The 26333-nt window shown below is 41.4% G+C and overlaps 3 protein-coding genes across 4 annotated transcripts in view; 1 reads left to right on the top strand and 2 right to left on the bottom strand.

Moving 5' to 3' along the window:
* Positions 1–236: 236 nt before the first annotated feature.
* dusp12 (dual specificity phosphatase 12) lies at positions 237–3688 on the bottom strand. 2 transcript variants are annotated; one of them, XM_054603181.1, is made up of 8 exons: positions 3445–3688; positions 2446–2710; positions 2117–2230; positions 1743–1861; positions 1541–1628; positions 1141–1232; positions 697–776; positions 237–393 (listed from the first exon to the last, which is right to left on the bottom strand). In XM_054603181.1, exons 2-8 carry the CDS (start codon positions 2706–2708, stop codon positions 250–252), a joined length of 900 nt encoding a protein of 299 aa, XP_054459156.1. In that variant the 5' UTR covers positions 2709–2710; positions 3445–3688; the 3' UTR covers positions 237–249. The 2 variants fall into 2 exon arrangements, with proteins under 2 accessions (XP_054459156.1, XP_054459155.1); XM_054603180.1 differs by having other exon boundaries at positions 3431–3688.
* A 4707-nt stretch (positions 3689–8395) lies between these two features.
* prg4a (proteoglycan 4a) lies at positions 8396–15672 on the top strand. Its single transcript, XM_054602888.1, has 13 exons — positions 8396–8474; positions 8900–9016; positions 10430–10543; positions 10678–10737; positions 11095–11157; positions 12193–12327; positions 12570–12671; positions 13150–13236; positions 13399–13538; positions 13907–14066; positions 14836–14931; positions 15234–15350; positions 15491–15672. Exons 1-13 carry the CDS (start codon positions 8396–8398, stop codon positions 15670–15672), a joined length of 1452 nt encoding a protein of 483 aa, XP_054458863.1.
* A 306-nt stretch (positions 15673–15978) lies between these two features.
* LOC129094113 (nucleoprotein TPR-like) overlaps positions 15979–26333 on the bottom strand; it is a 34022-nt gene continuing 23667 nt past the window's right edge. The window contains 21 exon segments of the mRNA XM_054602149.1: positions 15979–16478; positions 16711–16751; positions 16753–16810; positions 17673–17770; positions 18611–18752; positions 18902–19000; positions 19353–19465; positions 20178–20269; positions 20408–20479; positions 21370–21515; positions 21518–21571; positions 21662–21863; positions 21954–22199; positions 23309–23383; positions 24127–24239; positions 24417–24605; positions 24728–24927; positions 25124–25197; positions 25574–25767; positions 25875–25986; positions 26097–26291. Coding sequence (XP_054458124.1) covers positions 16423–16478; positions 16711–16751; positions 16753–16810; positions 17673–17770; positions 18611–18752; positions 18902–19000; positions 19353–19465; positions 20178–20269; positions 20408–20479; positions 21370–21515; positions 21518–21571; positions 21662–21863; positions 21954–22199; positions 23309–23383; positions 24127–24239; positions 24417–24605; positions 24728–24927; positions 25124–25197; positions 25574–25767; positions 25875–25986; positions 26097–26291 — 2571 coding nt within the window. The 3' untranslated portion in view covers positions 15979–16422.

Here is a 26333-nt window from a genome sequence, read left to right on the forward strand (position 1 = left end):
TGTGTAGGTTCCTCCATTATGAGCAAGCCCTTCCACATTGTTTTAACATTATTTTTTATAGGTATTTGATTATGAAAATACATTCTCTGATTAATCAAATTCTGACTCATTGTTTCAGAACCAATTTCTGAAAAAAACTAAAACATTGCATTTTGAAACAGTCCTAACATTTGAACGACCACCTGAAATTCAGATTTTTTTTCCCCCAGTGAATAACAAGTGTCTGTACAATCCGGCAGTTATAAAATGTCATTTCTGTATGTTGAGCTGTCGGATCTCATCCAGTCTGTTACGGTGCAGCTGGAAGGCGGGAGTGACCCAGCGACCACACGAACACTGATCACCACACCAGCTGAATGAGCCCAGCTTAGAGCTGCACTTAGGACAGAGCAGCTACACGCGCGCACACGCACACACGCACACACACACACACACACACACACACACACACAAGAAGAAGGGAAGGAAGTACAATTAGCCCAGATAGAGAGAAAACCTATCGTCCTGCAAGGTTCCCATAATGAGAGATCAGAATATTAGTGGAACCCTCTAAAATTAAAAGCTCTATCTAATAATAACTGAAACACCAAAGTTGACTTGATTAAAATCAATTCAGGTGAGGCTGGGATTGTCTATAGAAGTATTTTATACCAGTTAATATCTGTTCTTCCTGACAGGTGTGAGTGTGTGCGTTACCTGTCCGTCCATCACTCCGAGTAAAGCCTGTTCCATCCACTGCACAGGTTCGATGAAGTAAGAAGTACACTGGATGTCTCCTAGACGAGAACACGTTCCATGTCATTAATATTAAATAGGATGTGTTATGTTACCATGGGTTCAGTGAGTTACCTGTATGCTATAACCTGTTTTATTGAGCCTATATTTGTGTACATTTTGAAAAGTGTGCGCCTTTAAAAGTTTGTTGAATTAGCTCTAAGCAGTTTTGCAGTGAACCTACAGATGTACACACAACTACCAATGAGGAAAACTTAAAATGTGATGAAATGTTCTGGAGTTATGTGGAGCATTTTGTTTTCTATGATTTTTAAGTAGATTTATGGACGTCACCTTGGGCTGGTCTCAAGGAGGCGCCCTCACAGTTTAAAATGGGTTAGATCAACAGCATGGTTGTGCTCTTACCAGTGCTGTTACTGGACTTCTTGTAACCAAAGGCATGCGCTCCTTCTCCTACCGGATGACTGAGAATACTGGAGCTACGGAACAGAGTTCGTCTGCGGAGGAGGAGGAGGAGGAGGATTACAGAGATGGAGTCAGGATGGGTATTTCCTAAATTGCCGTTAATTATTCCTTAAACCAAAGTGATAAAATATTATATGAAAAAAAAAATCTGAAATAACTGCAGCATTTTTGCATTCAACAACAGGTTTTTTTTCTTATTGTTGGCATCAGGAAGAATATGACAAGGGCAGTAAAGCTTCCTCCTTCAAGGTCTTTGACTGTTCCCATAAGACATGAACTCAGCATCATTAGTAAACTTTTTGCTCCATTCAGCCACCATGTAGACTTGTCCACCTTTCACCTGCACTTCCTGCAGCGATAGGACACTTCAGAGGAGCTGGAGTGGGCAGGGTCGACGGCAAACAGCTCCCTGGGGACGTGCTGCAACTCTACTCACACACATTGAAATGAATCCATGTAAGAAAAGAGTTTGTGTTGGCTACTTATCTGCCACATTTTTAATCAAACTAAATTATTTTGTGTGTGTTTGTGTGCGTGATTACCGGGGTACTTCTCTGTGATCTTGGTCAGTCTGTACTGTTTGTACAGAGGACTGGAGGTGTCCACTTCACACTGCAGGGCCTCGTACAGACATAACTGCTCCTCAAACCCAGGGTTGACCCTGAAACACACCCAATAGCTATCGATCATCTGTCCGTCCTCTGATAATGACATCTGTTCAGAAGAAGTACTCTTAAAGGGTCTCACAAACTACAGACATACTTTCAGGCTTTTTCAGCCAGTCAGTAAATAAAAGAGACTTTCAAGAAACAGTGCAGGCACACACACACACACACACACACACACACACACACACACACACACACACACACACACACACACACACACACACACACACACACACACACACACTTACTGTACGTCCTGTTTGACAGTCTTCAGTTTATGGTAAGCCTCAGTGAAGCCCAGCTGGTATCTCTTCATTAGATAAGCAGTAACGATTGTGGCACTGCGACTCCGACCGGCCTGACTGACACACACACATACACACAACTTGTTTTATCGATAATTTATTGATGATAGAAATTATTTTTTAATGAAAGAAATGGTTTGTTGCAGCCCCAGTTTATGTATGTATACATACACATATATATACATGTATAATCAATTGATTAACACAGGGTTGGAGTAAAACACTGGATGGAAACTCATCTAGAGGCATCTTGTTGACCTCTGACCCCTTACCAGTGAACGAGTGCAGCGCTGCCTCCATCCAAAGCCTCCTGAATGAACAGGAAGCAGACGTCCATGTGACTCAGGAGGTCAGAGGTCACCTCATCCAGAACGTTGACCCACTTCCTACGGAAGCCCCCATCAGCAGGAACCAGAGGGGCGGGGTCCACAGAGTCCACGGACAGGATGTGAGTGACAGCTGCGTCGGCCAATGCCTGGCTGTCATTGAGGTCGGCCGCAGTGCCGATGTACAGACCGGGGTCCACCAGGAGCATGACTGCAGAGACAGAGACAGAGCTGAACCTTATGTCTGCTTAAAAAGGCAATACAAGATCAGGAATTAAAATGTATTAAATTAAAAAAGCTCCTTAATGTTTTTTCTTTCTTTGTTTTTTGACTAACATTTGTTAGATATTTTGATTCTAAAACTTGGATAGAATATATATATATATATATATATAAATATATATATATATAAATATATATAAATAAATATATATATATATAATATATATATATATAAATATATATATATTTAAATATATATATATATAAATATATATAAATATATATATAAATATATATATATATATATATATATATATATATATATATATAAAAGGACTATCAATACATGGTAATTTAAAAAACATAGCCGGTGATATTTTTTAGATTTCTTTCTTATGCTGCATTACTTTTTCATTTTCTTTATAAGGGGGCAGATTTAATTTCCAAATTCCATGTTTTACATATATTTTTTTATTGGTAATATGGGGGGGTCACTGTATACGTCATCGGCTTCTGGTCCGCTCCTATCACATCTGTTTAACTTCTGTCATCTGTTGAACCCTGTTTGTATAAATGCAATTTGAAGTGATGTGTTTTTTAGCTACTATACATTGATGAAACTGAGCCCAAAAATACTCCAAAAGGGCTTGACTTGAACCTCAACATGACAGAAGCACTGAACATTTCCATTGGTACATTTTGCTCATACCTTAGTTATCTCACCTCGTTCGCCTGCCACTTGTTTTAGTTCTTCCGGTACAACTCTGCTTTTAACACGTAATAGACGGACTGGGTTGAAAACAACTGACTACAACAACACATAAAGCCGAGCTCGATGTGAAAGAAAACGTGAAGTCACTGAGGCAGAGACAGCTCATAAAGTAATGTTATGAAGAATCTTTTACTCATGCTTTGACTGAGGTGTTTGGTTCGTCCGTGGAATTGTCCGGGCGGAAACAAACAGGCGGGCTCGTTAGTTCCGGAGTTACACCGAATTCGGTAACCGCTCAGATTTCAACTTTATTTTGACATATTTCACCGAACATGGTGGCAAAATAGCATTTACATCGGGTCACAAATGTTAGCAGTCGTGTTATTGATGTCATCATGTCCAAAGCCATAGAGTACCGTGGGCGAGTCGTGGTTTGTGTGCCTTGACACTTTTCTTTTTATAGGACTACCACCTATATCATTGTTATCGAAGACAATTTTAAAAGCTGTGTGTATTTTGATAGAATTTTCAGATTTCCCATGAGCCACTTGTTGGCCCAAACCCTGATTGTTTGCATACCAGATGCAATCTGTTAACCAGAATGTGGTGACACATACTATCCATCTACATAAATACACATATTTAACCAGAATGTGGTGACACTGGGGTGGATGTTTAGTGTTCTGTTTACTGAAAATTTTGATTTCCCACAAAAAAGATGCAATCTGTTACAGTACATTATTTAACCAGAATGTGGTGACACTGGGGTGGATGTTTAGTGTTCTGTTTACTGAAAATGAACAAAAGCCAAAAAAAGTGGAAAATCTAGCTGGATGATAATAAGTACGGCAGAGACTCAGATACGATTCAATCCAAAGAATCCGATGTCACTTCATCTTCTCACAGTAGGCCTCAATAGAACAGTGCTTTATGACTGTTCAATGTATCACTTTTCAATGTACCCTAGTGGAAGTCCAGGTAGGATTCATGACTGCCTATTTAAAGGGTGAAGGGAGGATGTCAGCAGGATGAGGTAATGCAAGCACACACTGGTAAGCAACCCACAGTCCCATCGGGGAGTCATTACCAGTGTCAACAGAAGAGAGTAGGAGTAGTTAAAGCAGACAAAGTAAATGCATATCTGCAAGATAAATCCTGGCAGCTACAGAGAAAATCAATTCAATTCAATTCAGTTTATTTTGTATAGCCCAGAATCACAAATTACAAATTTGCCTCAGAGGGCTTTACAATCTGTACGACATGTCCGACATCCTCTGTCCTTCCCTCACATCACATCGGCACAGGAAAAACTCCCCTAAAAAACCCCTTTAACAGGGAGAAAAAAGGAAGAAACCTCTGGGAGAACGACAGAGGAGGGATCCTTCTCCCAGGATGGACAGAATGCAATAGATGTCATGTGTACAGAATGAACAGCATAACAGAGATACAACACATTCAATGTATATGACATAAATGATTCATATAATAAGACTACTTATAATAACAGCAGCAATTATTATAGTAGAATTATAATTATGAAAATGAAAATCAGACACGTTTCTCAAATAAACAGTCTGACTTTGTGTTGCCTATCACTAATAACAATAATAACTTTATTTATATGGCACCCAATTACAAAGTGCTTCACAAGCAATCAAATACGAGAATAGTCATCGAGAAGGTCAGCTGGGCCAGTGAAGGGAAGCTGAAATATTGGAGAACTGATCAAGCTTTTGAGATTTGGTTAAAAGTCTGGCAGCTGTGTAATCATGTTTTGACCAAGGCATGTAAACACAGCATTACAATAATCCAGAAATGAAGTGATAAAAGCATGAACAACTCTTTCTTATTGAAGAAATGATCAAACTCCAGCAACATTTCTCAAGTGTAAAAACAAGACTGAGCTAGCTCTTTAACATTGGACTCGAGATTGAGATTGTGAGCTAGAATCCCACCAAGGTTCTTAGAGCAGGCAGAGCTCGTCCATGTTCTCATGGCCTATAATAAAGACTTCCGTTTACGAGGAATTAAGCTGAAGAAAATTGATGGTTTGCAGGACGAGTACAGCTGTGTGTCGTCTGCATAGCAATGAAATGACATATTAATCGATAATGTGACAGAAGGGAGTATTAGGAGTAGAAAATAAAATTGTTCCTATAATGGAGCCCTGAGGCACCCCATACATAGACGATGCTTCAGAGGATGTTAAGTTATCAACAGACACAACAAATTTTCTTTTTGAAAGATATTAGGAGAACCACTGGAGGGCTGGTCCCTAAGATACCAATCCATGTTCTCAACCTTTCAATAATAATGCTACAATCCATCGTGTCAAAGTGGTGCTAAAATCTAAGAGTTAAAGGACTTTAATTTGCAATCACACGGTCAGGTGGACTGAATATCTATTCCTCTTTCAGTTATGTTTGGTTTGCCTGACGTATTTTAATTACACGTTTCATAATGTCTGTCTGGCCTCCTGTTTCTCAAGATCAACTGTATGTGTGTGTGTTTGTTAATGTGTGTGTGGTGTTCTGAACCTCCCACCAGTATGAGTCCCACTGTCTGTACATGGTCACAATGTGGGGTGCTTATAAAGTTTTATGAGCTGCTTTAATCCAACTGTCTGACCAATCACACCCCTTCCTAAGGGCTCATTAGAGGAGTGAGATCAACAGGTGAATGGGAACAGAGTGGGTGTGTTGATGTGTTTGGTCCACTGCAGTGACTCATTCCCATTGGATCATCTCTCTAGCAGATGGCCTGTCAGTGTCAGCAAGCTGATTTGCAACAGATGTCAAACAGCCTTTTCCTACTTTTCAAATCCTTCATGTCAAACTTCTGTTTTTAAGAAACCCACTATGTGTAGAATGGTTATGTGATCAGCCATTTTCCATCCATTCAATGTCATTCCTCTTATCTGGGGCCTCTTACCAGTCTGGGATTTTAGCACCTTTCTATGTATGATGATGGAAGTTTTGTAGAAAAATCAAACAATCTAAGTGCAAACATGTCAGGAGGAAGACAGTTATGATAAGGGTCTGCACCGTAACTGCAATATTAAATTGAAAACGAGAGATCATGTTATTCACCATATTCAACATCTGTTTAGTTGTTAATTTGAAAAATGCACGGACGTTCTTGTTCATTTTTGTTTTCATGATTTTAGGGAAAGTGGAGAGTTGCACGATAATAAGTTGAGGAAATAAAAAATCTGTTAAACTGCAAGGAGTTGTACAAGAATATATTGAATTTCAAGTCAATTTAATGTGCTTAGACATCATAAAAGATTTCAAACAATGTTGTCAAAGTTGAGCATGACCTTGAGACCATAGTTTGACAAAATAGTCATAAGTTAGCTCTAGACTAAACAGTCACAGTTACAATATCAGTCACTTTGGCTGTAACAGTAAAGTTTGAATTGCTGTAAATTTACGGTGGATTAACAACAGTATTTTACAGAATTTCATAATAATTAATAAATAATAAACTAATTACCATAAAACCCTGTTATTCTACTATTACATACTGTAATCCAATATACAATAAGATACTGTTAAAATCAATTACAGGAGCTGCACCATAAAATAACAATAAATTACTGGCGTCTCTGCTGCCAGTATTTTACTGTTATTTAAAGGTGAAAATGTTTAGTGTTCAACTCCTTTGTAATGCAATATCAAAGAAGGAGTCTCAATGGAGTCTCGTAGCTTCGAGAGCTAGATAAAGGCTTCTGTTTCCCGTCAGTAAGGGCTGTCTGACAGCATGTTATGGAATTGAAAAATCCTCTAAATATAGCGTACATTTAAACTGATATTGATGTTTTTAAAATACGTCCACAGCAGTACATTACTTTGCTTTGCTTTGCTTTGCACAAGAGTCCCGTGATGGTACTCCTGTCTGTTTCTCCAAACTCCATCTACTGTAGGTAAAACACTGACTATGAAGAAGAATAAATCCAAAAGTAAGCATTCTATCCACATGAAACTACAGTAAATGCCTCACCAGATTGACCCCTGTCATTTATTTCCTCTCTTTGGCTCTTTTTCGCCCTCATCGTCTCGTTGTGAAAGTCACCCACATGTAGACACTGTTTACGACCCACGGACTGAGCTTAACTGTTGAGACTCCGCTGAATAATTGTCAAAAAAACACATGACATCAGTTTGGCTGGCTCAAGCACCTCATTCCTCAAGTTGGCTGGCAGAGAAAACAGCTGGGAGTAATATCACATGTGGATGGAGCCACAGACCTCACAAGCTGGAAATAAAAACACTGAAATAATTTAGGGGAGAGCTGGAAATAAAAACACTGAAATAATTTAGGGGAGTTTTTCCTGTGCCAATGTGAGGGTTCCGGGACAGAGGATGTCGCATGTGTACAGATTGTAAAGCCCTCTGAGGCAAATTTGTAATATGTGATTCTGGGCTATACAAAATAAACTGAATTTAATTTAATTGAATTGAAATATTGCACTTAAATACTGTAAGATTTTGGATTGATTTAAAGGCAAATTAAAAGAATAGTAGACCTTAAAAATGATTGAATATTGTAAAATGTTGAACATAAAAAACACAAGAAGGAAGTAATAGACAGGCCTCCAAAAACACACAATGAAAAGGGGTCATTTGTAATTAGTTACTTTCCCCTTCTGGCCTTGAAACGGGTTTACTGTGTGTAGGAGTTCATTTATTGCCAGTGTAGGAAGTTTAAATACATCTTTGCTGTATTTTAATGAGTCTGCGGGTGTGTGTTTGTGTGTGATGGTAATTAAAAGTGTCCTGCCTCAGTGCCTTTGTCTCATATATAAGACCAACAGACTTGACAGACTGAAGGAAGACAAGGAGAGGTGACTTACTGAGGAGGTGACTGCTGATTCTCTCTCTTTCTGTTACTGTGACAGCGTGTCTCTCTCTGTACATCCTTAACCTTCGTACGGCTCAGCTTCTGTTTGGTGTGAAGATGATGACGAGGATGATGGAAATGTCTCTGTGTCTTCTGTTGCTTGGCCTTGCTGTGACCTACACTGCTGCTGCTGGTCCAGGTAGGACACATTGATTAAACCTTACAAATCTACACTATATGGCATGTTGTGTACAATTCTCCTCTGATGCATCATAGTGTACCTATACCTTAGAATGTCTGTTGTATAAAATGTCTGCTAATGTAGTTGTGAAACTGTGTCATGTCTTACATTGTACTTAAAATAACCTGCAACCCAAAAACATGAAATGTCTCATAATGCACATATAATGCTCAAGTAAAGTCCCTAGTATGCCTTATGATATCTGGTACACGCCTACTACGGCTGTCTAATATTTCAGCTAAGCTATGGTAATACCTAATGTTTAATATTCTATCCATTAAATGTCTCACATTCCACTTGATGATGTCTGAAGTTATGATATTGTTCAGTACACTTGAATGAAAAGCTAAGTATTCCTTAAACACCATGCCGTCTCCCCTCAGCCAGCTGCGTGGATCGCTGTGGAGAGCTTTTCACCAGAGGCCAGCGCTGTGCCTGTGACTCCAGCTGCCTGCAACATAATGAGTGCTGCCCAGACTTCCAGGCTTCTTGCATCACTGGTATGACACTCAACAGATCAATATATATATATATATAGTACCTTTCATTGATTCATTTGTGGGGATTAACATTAGTTTGCATAAAAAAAGTAACAAGATTTAGCAAAGATACGTAGTAGGCTGTGTAAGAAGAACAGACCAAATACAAGCTATTGGGCGTACAGGTAATGGGTGCAGATAGTTTTAATTCACAGTTGCAACATTAGCTTTATGTTTTCTATTTAATACTGCATGAATATTTTTTTTATATCATCATCAACAAATCAAATTGATGCACATGTGAAATGAGTCACACTGTAATGCTGACCTTCCCACAGAGACTGAGTTCAAACGTTACAGCTCTATGTGACTTAGCTTATTTTAATTCATTTTGGTTTGTATATTTAGTTTTTAACTTGTTTTGCTAAAAGAAAAATCCAATTTAGAGACTCTTAAGCTTGTTTCTTTGATACTGAATAGAGCTTGTTTGGTTCCGAAGTTGTTTTGTTATGCTTCTTAGCCACTTTAGCTAACTGTTTTGGTTTCTATTAAATATTTAAGTAAGTAAGTAAGTATTTAAGTTTTAGCTTATTGTTTCGGTTAAGCTATTAAGCCTCTTTAGCTTGTTGTTTTGTTTGAGCTTTTTAGCCTCTTTAGCTCGTTTCATTGGAGCTTTTTAGCCTCTTTAGCTCATTCTTTGGTTTGTGTAGAACTTTTAGCCTCTATAAAGCTAGCTTATTGTTTTGGTTTCAAGAGAGCGTTAGCCTCTTTAGCTCACTGTTTTGGATTCTGTTATCTTTTAAGGTTCTATCAGCTTATTGTTTTTTTTTTCATTTAATCAACCTTTTTTGCTTCTAGTGGCTCATTTCTTTGTTTCTATGTATCTCTTTAGCCACTTTAGCTCATTATTTTGGATTCTATAAAATGTTGTAACAACTTTACTTTGTTGTTGTGATTTCTGTTGACAGGATACAGTCTCTTTAGCTTATCATTTTGTTTTCTATTAACCTTGCACCCCCTTAGCTCACTGTTTTGCTTTTACATTTCATGCAGCCTGTGTTTTAATCTCACTGCTATTTTTTAGCAAACAAGCTGTACACTATACCTGCTCAGCACCAAAGGGCAGACAGACAAAGTTAGTGACTAGATTGCTCATCATCTAATGGAAGAATCTTGATTCCAAATGAACGCTAAAGCTGCTGTGTGTCTGCTGTATTCTTAGATGGGCAACTGTTAGCCATAATCACTTTTACATGGCAATAATTTGTCAGGGCCATATGTCTGTCAGCTTGTTTCCAGTTCTTCTGCCCCTTGTGGCCAAACTGGACTGATGCAGCTTTAACGTTCAGAGAGCTGTGACGTGTTGGAAGCATGTGTTAGCACAAGGTCTCTGCTGTGTTGCTAATGTTCTGTTGGTCTGTCTGTTGTTCTCAGCTCAGTCCTGTCAGGGCCGCTGTGGTGAGACGTTCAGGCGCGGTCGGCTGTGCGAGTGCGATCCACAGTGCATCCAGTACAACACCTGTTGTCATGACTATCAGCAACACTGTGGTAAGGGCCAACAACCACAGCAAACACAATTATGGTGGAGTTTAAAGACATAAAGAAGCTTTAAGAAGTTGGGTTTGAATGGACAAAACATCCTGGTTTCAGTGCTTTCTTCCACCTTGTCTCTCCAACCACAGATGCCAGTGTGTCGGTTTCAAACACCAAGGTTTTACAGCCTAAGAGGCCTGCAGCTTCAGGTCAGCGGCCATCAATAACGACTAACTAATCAGCAGGAGAGCTTCCTGTTCTCTTACAAAATCTGGGACCAATCATTGAATAACGCAACCGAACAAATCCTTATGGGCCTTAGCCTTGAGATGAAGACGGAATATTGCAATCCCCTTCTCAAATGGGTCAAAAAAGGAGGGGACCCATGAATGCAGAGAAAATATTTTAAATGCCCAAATGCATGTACTAAGAGGCAACACTGAAGGCTTAGACAGGCAGCTCCCTCCCAGTAGCTGCCTGTCTAAGTAGAGAAGGTTCGTCCTCACAGTCTTGATATCTTGAGTCACTGATATCTTTCCTTTTGTCATTATTTTGTCCTGGTTTAGGATATCTGGGATCAGAGAGTAGCTGGAAAAGGTCCAACAGTGCAAGCGAGGAATGGTACACAGGTAGATGTTGTTTTTAATGTTTAACCTGTTATTTCAAAATGAGACAAAATAAAAACCTTATGTGTCCAAACAGCAGCCAATAAATACACAAATAATACACAAGTCTTTTGCTACTACTCCTGCATGCAGACATTTTAACATAAGTATGATAAGGACTAGATTACTGACTCAGGTCCCAGCGCCTCTGGGAGGCCAAAAACTCTCACTGCATATGGATTGTTGTTTTGATATTTTGAATCATTTCAAGTTTGTTGGGGAGATTGCTTTGCTAATGGTCAAACAATGGTTAAGGTTGGTACTGCAGGCTCTGCTCAATGTTGACATCATAGACTGGATATAAGAAGTCAAACATTGTTTTTTTGAAGCCTACAGTTTGGCATTTTGGCCATCAAAACCTTGTTTAAAGTTTTAAAAATCCTAAAGGAAGAGTGCGATATTTGCTTTCTTGTTGAGAGTTTGACAAGAAGATCGATACCACCCTCATGTTTTTATACAGTAAATATGGAGCTAAGCCGGTTAGCCTAGTTTAGGATAGGCTAAATAGTCAAACCAGGGGGGAACAACTTCCCAATCTGTCAACCAGCTCCTCTGATAAACATGTTGCAAAGACCAAAGTGTCAAAAAGGCACATTGTGGTTTTATGTGGCGTTATGTGCCAGTGGGTTTTCTTACTGCTGGATAGATCAAGAGTCTACGGTTGCTGCAGACATACAAGTGTTATCGATCGCCTTATAAACTCTTGGCATGAAACAGATTTCCCAAAATATCAAACTATTCCTGTAGTTATTTATAGGATTCATAAGATTTATGTTGTTCTCACGTGTAAAAAGTTACAATAAGTACATTTGCACTGCAACTATAACAGAATCTTTAAAGAAAACAATAATAGAGGTCATTTTTGAAGGATTGTACCAAACCTACAAAACACAACTGTGAATGTTTCAGTCAGTTTCTGACCTTTCTTCTTGTACCAACCAATCCACCACAACATAGTTTGGATTTATAACCTTCCTACTTTCCTTCTTTCTCCTGCAGGTGTGAGGAACATCCCTGTCTCTCACGGCAGAGTTCCAGTCTCACCAGCACGTGGGTCCTCTCTGCCCAGCCACAGTGCTACGTGTCTGGGCAGCGGTGCTCCCGTCAGTCCCTCTGGTCCTGGAGCAGTTGATGGTAAAGTGAATGTCCACCTGGTGTTGTCACCCAGGCCGAGTTATGATTTAAATATACAGACATTATTTATTATTTTATATATTTAAAATAATACTTTTTTTGGGTAATTACAGTTTGTTTGAAAAATGTATTTGATTTTTGTTTAGAAATCATTTGTACCTTTGATAACTTAAACAAAAGTATTATTTTGATTTATTACATTTCATCCAAAAATGTTATACATGTTCTTTTTATGTTCCCAGGCCCCAGTGACCCAGCAGTGACCCAGCCTAGACCCAGCACCCTGCAGGACGTAGCCCAGGCCTTGGGTCTGGGGGAAGGAGGTTCTGAGAGACCAGGGACAGGTAGGACAGGTGGTCCCCATGTGTGTGTGTGTGTGTTTGTGTATGTGTGTGCGTGTGTTTGTGTTGCATTTGATCAACTTTAGTCTCTTGTGTCTATACATATGCAAATTAACAATTACAAATTTAATATTACATATCTAAGTTCATAGTAATGACTTTCAGACGAATGGTTTTAGCAGTTCAGGTGATGTTCTCTCGACACGTTCAATGTTTCTGTATCAAAATTACTTTTAAAGTACTTAATAATCTTACACTTTATAAAGTACACACAAAAAATCACTTTGTTTAAATGGAGCCACTAGGTCGATATAGCACCAACACAATAATGGCTTAACTTTACCAGGTGTTTGATGAAGTGATTTTTTTAGTGTGTAAGATGTGTGTGTGTGTGTGTGTGTGTGTGTGTGTGTGTGTGTGTGTGTGTGTGTGTGTGTGTGTGTGTGTGTGTGTGTGTGTGTGTGTGTGTGTGTGTGTGTAGGACTCCTTGCTGATGCAAACCTGTGCAGTGATTCTCCCATCAATGGACTGACAGCTCTAAGCAATGGCACCATTCTGATATTCAAAGGTCAGTATCAGTGGGTGTCACGTCCACCGGTCCTTATGGATAAATGTTTCACAGTGTATTGTTACTTCATATATTAAAGTGTGTGTAATGACTGGAGGATAAAAGATAATCTGCAAACACAGTCATTTGAAGAGAGCTACACCAGTTCTGTGTGTGTATCAGGTGATCTGCTCTGGTCGGTGGACTCCGTCAGTCGCTCAGTGGGTCGTCCACAGAGCATCATGGACACTCTGGGCGTCCCCTCTCCCATAGACACTGTCTTCACACGCTGCAACTGCCACGGACACACCTACATCATCAAGGTACGGAGAGTGTTACTACTGCTACAATCACTGTGTCGCTACTTCTACTGCTATTACTGCTATAATTACTGACATTAATAATATTAATACTGCAGCAACTTCTGTGCTGCTACTGTTGTTAATATATTAGAAGTACTACTAGGCCTAAGCAAAATTTCAGCTACTTTAAACTTAATTTTTTTTATAGAAGTGAATTACTCGGTGAGGGACCCCATGAAAAGTATTCACATTCTTTCATTTAGTTTTTGTAAAAAAATTAAAAAAGAGATTGTGATAATTTAATATGAATTATCACAATATAAAAAAAAAAACAGCAAGCAGTTATCCTCTCCGTCACCATCTTTCTCTCCTCATCCCATCCCCTCCAGGGAGACCAGTACTGGCGTCTAGATGGGAACATGGTGATGGAGCCGGGCTACCCCAGACCTCTGGTCTCTGAGTTCCCAGGTCTGAAGGGACCCATCAGCGCTGCGCTGGCAGTACCAGCCTCCAGCAGCAGAGCAGAGACCGTGTACTTCTTCAAGAGCGGTGAGGAAAACAGAAGGACACAACTAAAACTAATAATCAGGAATTGTGGGGGGGGGTTACTGTCTTGTCTGAGCACACTTCACCAGGTATAAGTACAGGTGGCATGAGAGGGATAAATGAAGCTCCAGTTCCACGGATTATCAACTACCGTTTAAGTGTCCTTGAGCAAGGCACCGGAAATTACTGTCAACTGACCAAAAGGAGAGTGTGGCTGTGTGAGAAAAATAATCTCTTCCTCTGAACAGAAACTGTCAGTCCTGCTGTGTGTTTAACTCCGTTAGCTGTTAGCTGTTAGTTTTGTAAGCTAAGCACAACACAGGACTCGACCAACTCGCTCTCCCACTACCGACAGGAGAAGATACGCTCCACTGTAGTCATTGCTCTGCTCAGTTTGTCATCTCTTAAGCGATCATCAGTGGTTGTTGATCTCTTGCGATCCCTACCGTACGGTTGAGAGGAGAGAGCGGCCTGTAGTCAGTGACGGAATAAAACGGTCAATAAAATATGTTACAAAAAGAGTGGATCACTGCAACTGCTCGAGGTCCTTGAGCATGCATTCATATATTAGCACGAAAAAAATAAGCCAGATAAATCCAGTTGTTCGCGAGATTACTTTCGGACGGACAGACAGACCAACATAAAGATGAGCGCTCAAGCATGCACGCACACGACTGAACACATAATCTCCTGTGAGGTAACAAAACACATTTGCAGATATACGGATATGCAGTGTCAATTTCATGAAAATCTCTGTCGGTTTGTCCTCCAGGAGACATCATGCAGAGGTTCACCTTTCCGCCAGGCAGCACTCCCTCCTGCAGCAAGAAACCAATGGGCTCCCAAAGGAAACTCACTCGCAAAGCAGGTCAGTGGCCTCACAGAGCAATTTCCCCAAAATGTGTGACTGTACCTTCAAAAAAGCTCAGGGAAATTGGTTTAAAGGAAATCCCAGCAGAGGTTGCTGGGAAACCAATAACATCCACTACAAAGAGGCTGCCGTAGCAGCTTGGTCCTCACCACTAACCAACCACTTAGTTAAACTCAATTTTATTTTTCCTAATGAGCTGTTAGTTTGCAACAATATTAAAATCATAACATGCACGCGCACTTCTTGAATGTACTTTAAATGCTGCTGTTTTTATTTCTCACGTCCATAAGTTCTTCTAGGTGGAGAGATCAATATCAAAGTGTCTCTAATGGGATTCCCCACCCCGGTCACCTCCGCCCTGTCCGTGCCCAGTCCTCAGAAGAAAGACCCATACGAGCACTACGTCTTCTCCGGACGTAAGAACCGTCCTTTGTGCACTCAGTTCATTCTCTTCAGAAAGCGATAGGATTAGCGGCTGTTAGTTTAACTCTACGAATACACAAATAGTGTATTTCTCTGTTTCTGAGGCCTTTCACTCTTCTGTTTTCCCCTGCAGCTCTCTTCTTCAGAATCCAGATATCAGGTGACCTGCCAGCGCTGTTTAAACCGCACCCGTCTGCAGTTCCCACGCCACTACCCATCCTCAGCCCCGTCTCCGTGGCGACCAACGTGGCCGCTCAAAATGCCAACGCTCTGCTCCCAGCCAACTCCATCAGAGTTTGGCTGCGCTGTCTGTAGAGACCAGAGGTTCTGGTGTTTTCTGTATCAGCAATACAAATTCTACTTAGTGAATAAGTCTGCAGCGCAATTATAGTTATAAGCAATCTTAGTTATAAACTCCCCTTCATTCAAAAGTTAATTTTTGGTATAATGTCACCTAAACACCATCACAAATTTTAGACACGTATGAGATAACTTCTTCTAGAGTAAAAAAGTTTCACTGCCCATGGTTGTGTAGGTGGTAGAATGTATTCATTTTGAAGATTTTCAAAAATAATGTACAATAATATTAAACCTGACTAGGATAAAACGAATAATGCCACATCCTTGCACTGCTAATTGAAAAGCCCTTGCTGTTTGGCAGTGTCCCACCACACTGATGATACAAAGCACACATATTGCTGCTACTCATCATTCAACTTTATTAATAAAACAAGTGTTATAAGAGCCCAAAGATGGAGCAATATGAAGATAGTAACAAAATTACACCGCTCTCATGTATTAATGTGAAACAAAAAATTACAAAACACAACTAAAAACTCTCACAAACACTGTGGCCGTAGAACATGTCAGAGAAAGGACCACACACATACAAAGCTGTCATATCTATGCTGTAATATCAGGGTTATTGATTTTCCATTGAACAGAAGATTTCATCCAGAATATCTCAAAATTCAATGAAAAAAAAAATTACACGGGGAAATAAGCGTTGTCTTTTCATTTCCCTTCTTGGATGAGACGGCCAAGTTGCTACTGGTGACATCATCATCAGGTGAAGCCCCCTCTGCCCATGGCTCCTCCCCTTCCTGCCCTAAAGAAAGTTCCTAGAAGCACAAAGTGAGGATACAGCAGATTAGCAATAATGACCAAGACGATTCCATTTGATCCCACATCATCATTTCTGTGCCCATGTTTATGCTGCTCTCTGCCTACTGCACTTCAATAAACAGCTTCATCATTACCCTTTGAGTGACTGGAGTTTATTCTTGAAGAAGCGGATCTTAAGAGCGCTGTATCATCTTAACTAGCACAGTGAATGTCTGGTTAGTTTCTTACCTCTGTGGGTGAGTAACGTCCTGGCCTCCATCCTCCCCCCTGGTTTCTCTTACCAGCTGGCTGCTGGGCACGGTGCGCCGCTGAGTGGCACTGCTGGTGTCTATGAATAAAGCATTTAAGACTTTCAGTGACAGAACATAAGCTCATCACATCAGGACATGCTATTCATAAGAACACAGCACACTGCTTACATCTGGCATATCCACTAGGACAAAGAGATTCAGATAAACACATGTGACGCACGGTAAGTCGAGGAATTCAGCAGGATTGTTCGAGCATATCAGAAAGGTGCTACTTGTGACATCGCCGCATGGAAAGATATGCTATAAGGACTAAGAGGAGATCTCTGGTTCTAAAAAGTGAAGCCAATGTGGAAGTGTCTTAAAACTTGCATTCTCTCCAATGTCCATCAGGGGGCGACTCTTATGGTCTCAATCTCTAGTTTCAAATCTTCTTCAGTACAGCATGAAGTTCATTTAGTAAATTATGGTCTATTTGGGGCAAAGGAGTCAGCTGTTCATTTTTCCCCCAGTAACTAACGTTAGATTTAGTTTTAAGCATGTTTATCACTAGCCAACCTTAAAATCCTGATTAACACCACAGTTCGTGTGAACTATAGATGAGCCATGCTTGCTAACCAAGCTAGCTAGCCAGTGTGAGCTGGCAGCTTAAACGTTTGCTTTGGGAACGGTAGCGGCCCTGCAGGGCCTCGTTCCTCCACAGCTCAACCCTCTCGTCCAAGTATCGGTGGCTACGTCTGCTTCTATGAAACAGTCTATAATAACAGCCTCAAAACATGACTACTAAAACAAGGGAAAGGGTGTGTTGTGTGGAAAATAACAGGTTAGAATGTGAAAAAGGCAACACAGCCCTTTGACTATAGTCAGTAAAGATCTGTAAACATGCCTTACAACGTAGGGTTGTAAGGGTTTGGATTATGGTCAGTAAACAGCATTACTTACCAGGGTCCTGGCTGGTAGACGGCAGTGATGCATCATCACTCTGCTGTCCTGTTGACTCCATGTCTGTTTGGCTCTCCAAAGAGGATTCCATACCAGGACTGGAAAACACAAATACAGTACTCAAACACAAATACGACATCGTTAAGAAAGTGAAAAGAAAAAACTAAAATCTGGTGATTCACTTTCTAAGTCTGATTTACATAGTTGTTCTCTACTGTGTTGACTTGAGAACAGGTGAAAAAAATGTCCTTTTTTTCCCCCATCTGTGAAACAGGTGTTACAAAACGTTTTTGTTGTTGTAATTCTCATTTTGGTCACAAGGGACTGAGGTGCACCACTACCCCATGTTTTAAATGGAACTAAAAGCATTCATGTTTTACCTAATGGCAGATTAATAAAATACCCATACATAACTTGCTATGACATAATATGTAAGTATAATGTATTTAAAGTGCATGGAGTGATTAAAACGCACTTGAAAGAAACCATGAATGCTTTTAGTGCTATTTAGAACATGGGGTAGAGGTGCCTCTTGTAGCTGAAATTAATTTTACATCACCTAATACCTTTTTTTTCTTGTTTTCAGAGATTTAAAAAAAAAAAAAATAACTTCGAAAGTTTAAGGTTTTTTGTTCACCTGTTCTTAAGTCATAAACACAGGAGATAATACAATTCAGATCAGACTTAGAAAATGGATCACCAGAATTTATTTTCCTCACTGGCCTCTCAGGCTTCCGTAGCTTAAAGACGAATGGTACTATTTTTTTTTACTACATTACATCTGACCATTAGAAAAAATGGAATGTGTTCTCTTTGTCACATCTCTGCTCCTCTCATATCTTTGCTTCAGCAGTATCAGCTCTCTGAAATACATTTCTCAGTGTCCCTTTGGTTGATTAAAAAGACACCTTAGGTCTGACTGTTAAGAAGTCGCTCACCCCTCTCCCTCATGCTCCATGAAGACCTCATCTCCATCATCTGCAGCAGAAGCCATCCCGGTGGAGGTGGTTACCATGGGAACCGACTGGGACGCCATGTTGTCTGAACCGTCTGAAGGCAGAGACTCTGTGAAGACGGTCACTGACGGACACGGAGAGTCGTTATGAAGCACTCTGAGCTTAAACCATTCACCTTGAACTGAAATGATGTCTGTATTGTGTGTGTGTGTGTGTGTGTGTGTGTGTGTGTGTGTGTGTGTGTGTGTGTGTGTGTGTGTGTGTGTGTCTCACCTGGTGCAGCCACCTGTAGCGGCGTGGTGGGGACGCTCCTTCCTCCTCCGTCCTCATCGTGAGCAGCCAGGAACAGAGGGGACTCATACATCCCCAGACCTTCACACACAGCAGTAGAGAGGCAGACAGGAGGAAGTGTTAAAGGATGAACGTCACTGTTTGAGATTAGTTAAGGTGCTGCTCTCTCTCTGTGTGTGTGTGTGTGTGTGTGTGTGTGTGTGTGTGTGTGTGTGTGTGTGTGTGTGTGTGTGTGTGTGTGTGTGTGTGTGTGTGCAGATTGTAAAGCCCTCTGAGGCAAATTTGTGATTCTGAGCTATACAAAATAAACTGAACTGAATTTAATTGAAATATTGCACTTAAATACTGTAAGATTTTGGATTGATTTAAAGGCAAATTAAAAGAATAGTAGACCTTAAAAATTATCGAATATTGTAAAATGTGTGTGTAGTACCTCCTTGAGAGGCCAGCTGTCCCAGGTCAGAGTGTGAGGCTGACGCCTGAGGCAGCAGGTCCTCTGGAGGTCCAAACCTGAACCTGGTGGACAGACCTGCTACCTGAGGAGAGCTGAGGAGGTGAAAGACAAGATGTTTGAGAGACACGGTTCATGCTGAGGTTTTAATGAAACGTTCTTCATCCGAGATTATCCAAAGAATGTCTATAACTTAGTTTAACTTTTGCTTTTACAGAGCTCCAGTCTGCTTTTCAAAATAGGTTAACCCAGGGGGCAACTTCAGTTCTGAAGAGTGAAGTCAATGTTCAAGTGTCTTAATCCTGCATTCTCTCTACTGTCCACCAGGGGGAGACTCCTCTGGTTGTATAGAAGTCTATGAGAAAATGACTCTACTTCTCTCTTGATTTATTCCCTCAGTAAACATTGAAAACATGAGTTTATGGTCTCAATCTCTAGTTTCAAGTCTTCTTCAATACAGCATCAAATAGACCATAAAGCAGAGTATGCTTTAGGGCGGGGCTACCTGTGATTGACACGTCGCTATCACAGCGTTGTCTGGTCTGGTTATTGATTGTGTTTTTGTCATACTTTCACATTGTGCTTTCAGTTCACAAAAGTTATTTAAAGTTAATTAACCTTTTGTTCCACTCTCTTGTGTCGCTACGGTTTCCCAAAAATTGTGACATGTAATAATACATGTGGTTATCCCCCCCACAATATAACTGCACAAGCTTTTTATTCACTGATTACTAAGAACTAAATTAACACTAAATGTTCCAGGTGTGTATTTTTTAACACTATAGTCTTTGTGTGTGAAGATCTTACTGTATAGCCTCGGCAAAGCCATCAGTGCGGTGTGGGACCACCAGAGTGGGAGTACTGGGAACCATTCTGTCGTCCTCATCAAAGAAATGTTGCTGCAACACACACACACAAACACACTCACTGCTGATGATGCAGATCTACTGCCTGTGCTTTGTACACACGCCATGATCCTTTTTTGACCAATAATACATACAGGATATGTAATCCTAAACACACACTCCGTCTCTCACCATACTGCCGATTCCAGGGGTCAGTTGCGGTCCGCGTCCTACTGATGGTCTGCGCAGCTGAGAGGACTGTCTCTGAAGAACAAACACACGTCATCACTGTCAGAGTGCTCTACACGTTATACACATCATTTTCTTCCAGGACGTTTTTCAAGGCAGTGATCTAAACAAGTGCTACTGTATACCACTAAAATGTTCCCCTTCACAGTGGAATATGTCCCAGTATAAAAGGAAAAGAAGCTCTAATTTCTGTTTCACTGGGACTTTAAATTCCCTGTCCTCCAAACTACTTCCCTAATGAACAGGCTAACAAGCTGTGTCCCAATCCAGCGGCTGCATCCTTCGGAGGGTGCATTTGTAGACCGATTGCGTCACAGCGGCCGCGACGAGGCTGTCCCATTTCATCGACTCCTTCTAATGCGGCCGACAAATGCAGCCTACTTTTCCCAGATTTGAGGATACAACTGATGGACCCTTCACGGCCCAACATATCCCAAGATTCATTGCGTGCCAGTGAAGTTGTTTTTTTATTTGTTTTTGTTTTTTTTAAATCGACATGGCGACTAGTGGACCAGCAACGGGAGAATTCACATTTAAATATAATTATTGGGTTTTAACTCACGTGAATATTTACAGATACAAGTGTTAAAACTAAAAACAAGGGACCTGATCAGATCACACTTATGTTAAAATGATCGGTTAAGTTATCGGACGCTATTAACTAACCAGCTGACGCTACGAGAGCTATTAGCTTTACCTCTTTTATGACAACTGCAGCTGGTTGCTAGGAGACCTAGGCGCCCTCCAAAGGCTGCAGCCACTGGATTGGGACACAGCTAGAGTCTACTTTTTGGATTATATCTGGTTGTATGTTGTGATAAAGCTTAAACCAAGAAGAAATCAGATGACTTTTTGGAGAGAGTGTGTGTGTGTGTGTGTGTGTGTGTGTGTGTGTATGTGTTTACCTGTGTGTGCGGGGGTCCCAGCTCCGGAGCTGGTGGTTGGATGTAGAGCCGTGGTGGAAGGGGGTGAGGGGGCCTACGTGGGTGGGGGAGGCGGGGCGTGAGGGAGGAGGAGGGGGAGGGGGAGGGTGCAGTGGAGGTCGGGGGAAGTGTATGTGATCTCTGGGGGCGTCGGACTCCGACGTGGCGCCGCTGCTGCCATCATCTAGGAAGAGAAGAGGGATTTGCGTTAACATTAGATGGTTTGAAAAGGAGGAGGAGCTTCATGAGTAAGAGGCTGACAGGAAGCGCTCACTGCTCTGTGATGCCTCAGAAGGACGCTGCGAGTCTGAGGACGCTCCGCACGTCGTCTGCTCGGCGTTGGAGGCACCCGACGGCTCGCCCTCCCCTCCCTCCTCTTCTGCATCCCTGCTCTCCTCGTTGTCCTCCTCTCCTCCCCTCATCCCGCTGTCGCCAGTGTCATCCTCGTCTTCATCGCCCTCCTCTTCCTCCTTGTACTGAGGTAGATACAGAAAGGGGGTTATTTACTCTTGACAATAGATCAAGGCTGAAAACATTTCTTAACGTGTTCATAAATGGAACAGTACCCCGTCGTCGTCTTCTTCTTCTTCCTCCTCCTCTTCATCATCTTCCTCTTCACCGTCGTCCTCCTGCTGATCCTCCCCCTCCCTGCTCTCTTGGCTCTCGCTGTCCGTGTCAATCACAATGACGTCCCTCGTGATGGCGGAGCCCTGAGAGGACATCATATCAGAGGGGACAGACTGGGACACGCCTTCTTCCTCGATGTCCTCGTCCTCTTCGGCTAAAACGGGGAAACAGTCGTCTGGAAGTTCCTGCAGCCCAAACATGAACCCGTTATTGAGTATTTTAAACCACCGAAGATATCTTTAGATCCAGTGTCATCACAATCTAATCTCAACCTCTACAGCTATTAACTTACTGTGCATGTTTGTAGTACCATCATCTACAGTCTCTGATTCAGGCCACAACATTTGAGAGAGAGTGCTGCAGCTGCTCTACAGGCAGCACTATAATCATGTTGGTAACAGCATACCGTCATCGTACGTCCACTAAAAGTGCTTGTTTTTTTGCCACTGACCGGCTCGGATTGTTTTCGTAGGTGTCTGACAACATTATGGAAAGAACCCTACAGAGAAATACCTTAGTCGCTTTCTGCTTGTTGTACGGCTCAGAGAAGTCTCGTTCTGAAATCATGCGAGAGCTGACTTGTTGCCGGAGGAGAGAGTACTGGTGTTGTCTTTATTTGTAGTTTTCAAATTACAGAAATCTTTTTCAAAAGATTTTCAATGTCATGGATGAATATTGTATAGCTGATTTCGACAATGCAAATGCAATGCAAGATTTGAGGGAAAGACTTCTCTGAACAAGACACCCAAAAACAAACAGCCTGGATCAAATGTTTTATTTCTCTCTTGGGTTCTTTCCATAATGTAGTCAGACACCTACAATAACAATCTGAGCGTGTGTTTTACACAAACAAGCACTTTTAGTTGACATACATTGATGGTGAGGAATTGGTCAGTATGATAACATTACAGCACATTTCTCTGCAGCGTTCTGCCTCAATACTGGACAAATTAAAAAAATGATGATGATGTCCCCATGAGTCTTAGAAACAAAAACATGGGCATATAGTGTCCAGGTTGAAAAAGAAGTTACCCTCTAAAGCTTGATATTTACTTCAAATGTTTGAACACTTTATTGCCTAAAGTAAGTAGACTCTCCTGTGTACATACTTTGTATACTTCAGTCAGCCCCATGATTTTGAATTTACATGTTCAGCTATCACATATGGAGCTTCAGTCTGGTAAACAGGAACACTTTTACTGTAGGTTGTGGATGCAAGTTAACAGGTAAGAATAAAACAGAGTGGACAAACAAAACTACCATTGGTATCTTCATTTCTTCATCTGTGACTGACCTGACTGTCGTCTGGTGAATCCTGTCGTTCTCCGTCATCCCTCAGCTCTCCTTCAATCTCCTCATCAGCTTCCATCTGAAACGCATCAGAATGACACAGATGTAACTACACAGTTAATATGCTAATTATTAATTAATTGGAAGACGCACACAAAACAAAAACAGTGAAGATTGTCAAAAAATGAAAACAGAAGTTAGTTAATCAGCTTCTTCAGTGATGTGCTTTTGAATCTCTTTCTTCCTAAGGCAACAATGTACCTGATTATGATCATCTGTGTTACACTACTGCCAGATGATCTGTTGAATTGAGATTTTAGAGGCTAAACATCAGATTTATGCTTGATGCAAGGGGTTAAGGGATAGTTTGGATTTTTTAAAGCTGGGTTATATGAGGTTCTTATCCAAAGTCGGTGTATTACTACAGTAGATGGAGTTTGGAGAAACAAACAGGAGTACCAGCACAAGAGCAAAGCAATGTACTGCTGTGGACGTATTTAAGATGCCTAAAAAAAAAAATCAGTTAAGTGTACGCTATATTTGTATATTTTCACTGTTTTACCTTGCTGTCAGACAGTTCTTTGTGATTGTGAACTGAAGCTGTTTTATCGATCTGTACTCTCTTTAAAGCCACCAGACTCCTTCGTCAAAAACAGTAATTTTGACCAACACAGTACTGGAGTTGCTGGTCAACACTGACTATGAAGAAGAACCTCATACAACCACACTTAAAAACATCTGAGCTATCTCTTTAAGTGTGATCACAGTATCACAATGAGAGGACGTATAGAACATTAACAGTCTGTCTCTGTGTTTGTTTACCTGCAGTGCTATTGATGGTTTTAAACGTAGTTTTTTTGTGGTCGGAGGCGTCTGTGAACTCTCTGGTCTGCTCTCCTCTTCCTCGTCCTCTTCCTCTCTGCCTCGCTTTGAACCTGCATTAAACACAAACAGGTTATCATCAGGACATCGGTTAACACACAATTAAAGTGTTCAGCTGGTATCCAGTCTGGCATCAACTGTGTATTTTGCTTCTTTCCTGTTAATGTGATTTATGGTTTATTGGTACAGTTGCAGGGTTGCTGATGGGTTTTGGACAAGGCCTTGCTCACCTGTTCCACTCAGGGAGGACGACGTGGACGGTCGCTCCGCCTCCATACTGGGACCCGCGTCCTGATTGGCTGCCTGCTGCTGGGTGGGCTGGACAAAAGCTGTGGCCTGGGTGCTGGTTGGCTGAGTTATTGACGTGTTCACCAGACTGGAGCTGGTGGAGTGTACAGAGGCTCCTGAACTCATCAGCGCTGTGGGGTGAAACGTGATATTACACTTCCACACATCAGCTAAAGTCAAATCTAACCACCACCAATTATAATCTACTATCTTTTACTATTATTTTCTATTTCTTTTCATCTCTTGCTCTCACCCTCTTGGCTGTCAGTCTGTGTGGTCGGCATGACGGTGGCGGTAGGTGTTGGGATGGGGACGGTTGCTGGGGTAACCATTGGCCGGATGCTGGCCCGGGGTGTGGCCTTGCTCCCAGGGGAGGGGCTAGGCTTGCTGCTCGGAGACGGAGTGCTTGTGGTGGGGCGGATGTTGGCAGTTGGAGGGTCAGACAGGCTGGAGCTGATGGAGAAGTTGTGATTACAGTTTTGTTTGTTCAATTTAACTGTGCACAACTTTAAGCTCTTATAACTCATAATTGATCCATCCTAATTGAGCTCAGAATACTTATTAAATTATGTCTGTGTAAAAAGCCTTTTTACAACTATTCAGAATAGTTTCTGGTGTTTGTGCATGCGTGTATGTCTCCATTAGTTACCTTCCTCTGTCCTGGGCAGGACTCTTCAGAGATATCTGTCTGGTCTGGTCTGAAGATCTGGTCTGATCAGCCACCTAAGTACAGACACAGGTTTGAAATGGTGCAATTAGATGACGAAATATCTCTACATAAGAAAACAGAGGGCTATTAGAGTTAGAGAATTAAGTGATGATGTTACGAGCAAAAAGTACGACTATGCCAAAAAGAAATCGTCATATTTTCAGAATTTCATTTTTAGATTTTTTTAATCATGGAGTAGCAACATAATGTCCAGTGCACTAAAGGACAGATGCCAATCATATCATCAATATATTTAGAGGGAAGAGAAAAAATTACTGAATTTCTCTCTGTGTTCGCGTGTACACACACAAAAAAGAATCTAGCCCGTTTTGGTGAGACAAAGTGATCTGATGAAGTGCTCTTCTGCCCTTAGACCTGCATGTCCCGTACCTTAGCTCCACTCTGGTCCTGTGGCTCCTCTCGGGGCTCCGACTGTGCCTGGGTCTCTCTCAGCTCCCTCAGCTCTCTGTCCAGCCGAAGAAAGCGTCCTTCGTACTGAGACTTAAGGGCGTTCATTCTCACCTCCATCTCCTCTTTGTTCTGTTTCAACTCCTCTATCTCCTGACTCAGCTTCTCCTTAGCACCTTCAGGTTAAAATGCAAAAACTCAATGACTTTAAAGCTGATGTAGCTCCTTAGTTCGGCTGTGTTTTGTCAGAATGTCTTCAGCCTCTGTGTGAGATTGAACTCACCGTTTAGTTGGTTGATTTTGCTCTTGGCTCCCATGAAGATCTTCTTAGTCTTCTCCTCTTTCTCAGCGATCTGCTGTCTGAGCTGCTCCTCTGTGTTCCTGCTCTCAGACAGCTGCAGGGAGAACAACACAGTGGTAGATCAGACTCCACAGCAAAGGCTTTTTTCTCTTTACCTTTAAAAACAACAGTTTGATTTGAAATGATATCGGGATTTGGCAGCACCTCTTGTCTGAGTTTTGCCAGCTCCTCTTGGAGCGCCTGGTTAGCGTCACTAGCAGCATTAGCATCGCCGGGCTGGTTGGACTGGGAACTCTGGCTCTGGTTGGCTGGGGTGGCTCCGCTAGCTTCATTTGCCTGGTTAGCCTCCGTTAGCTGCTCCTGCAGACGCTTGATGTCTGCCTCACGCTCTCCAACCAGCTGACAAAGCGGATCCGTAGTGTGAGTGATAAGGGTCTTTAA

This window comes from Anoplopoma fimbria, chromosome 8 (assembly GCF_027596085.1).
Source record: "Anoplopoma fimbria isolate UVic2021 breed Golden Eagle Sablefish chromosome 8, Afim_UVic_2022, whole genome shotgun sequence".
Classification (NCBI taxonomy): domain Eukaryota; kingdom Metazoa; phylum Chordata; class Actinopteri; order Perciformes; family Anoplopomatidae; genus Anoplopoma; species Anoplopoma fimbria.

What these genes read in the sequence shown, in the direction of transcription:
- dusp12 (XM_054603181.1), bottom strand. Translation starts at nt 2,708, where the DNA reads ATGCTCCTGGTGGACCCCGGTCTGTACATCGGCACTGCGGCCGACCTC. An exon ending in GATCACAGAGAAGTACCCCG is followed by an intron (nt 1,629 to 1,742) that starts GTAATCACGCAC and finishes GTGTGTGAGTAG; the next exon opens with AGTTGCAGCACGTCCCCAGG. An exon ending in GAAGTCCAGTAACAGCACTG is followed by an intron (nt 777 to 1,140) that starts GTAAGAGCACAA and finishes GTTCTCGTCTAG; the next exon opens with GAGACATCCAGTGTACTTCT.
- prg4a (XM_054602888.1), top strand. Translation starts at nt 8,396, where the DNA reads ATGACGAGGATGATGGAAATGTCTCTGTGTCTTCTGTTGCTTGGCCTT. An exon ending in TAAGAGGCCTGCAGCTTCAG is followed by an intron (nt 10,738 to 11,094) that starts GTCAGCGGCCAT and finishes GTCCTGGTTTAG; the next exon opens with GATATCTGGGATCAGAGAGT. An exon ending in CACCATTCTGATATTCAAAG is followed by an intron (nt 13,237 to 13,398) that starts GTCAGTATCAGT and finishes TGTGTGTATCAG; the next exon opens with GTGATCTGCTCTGGTCGGTG.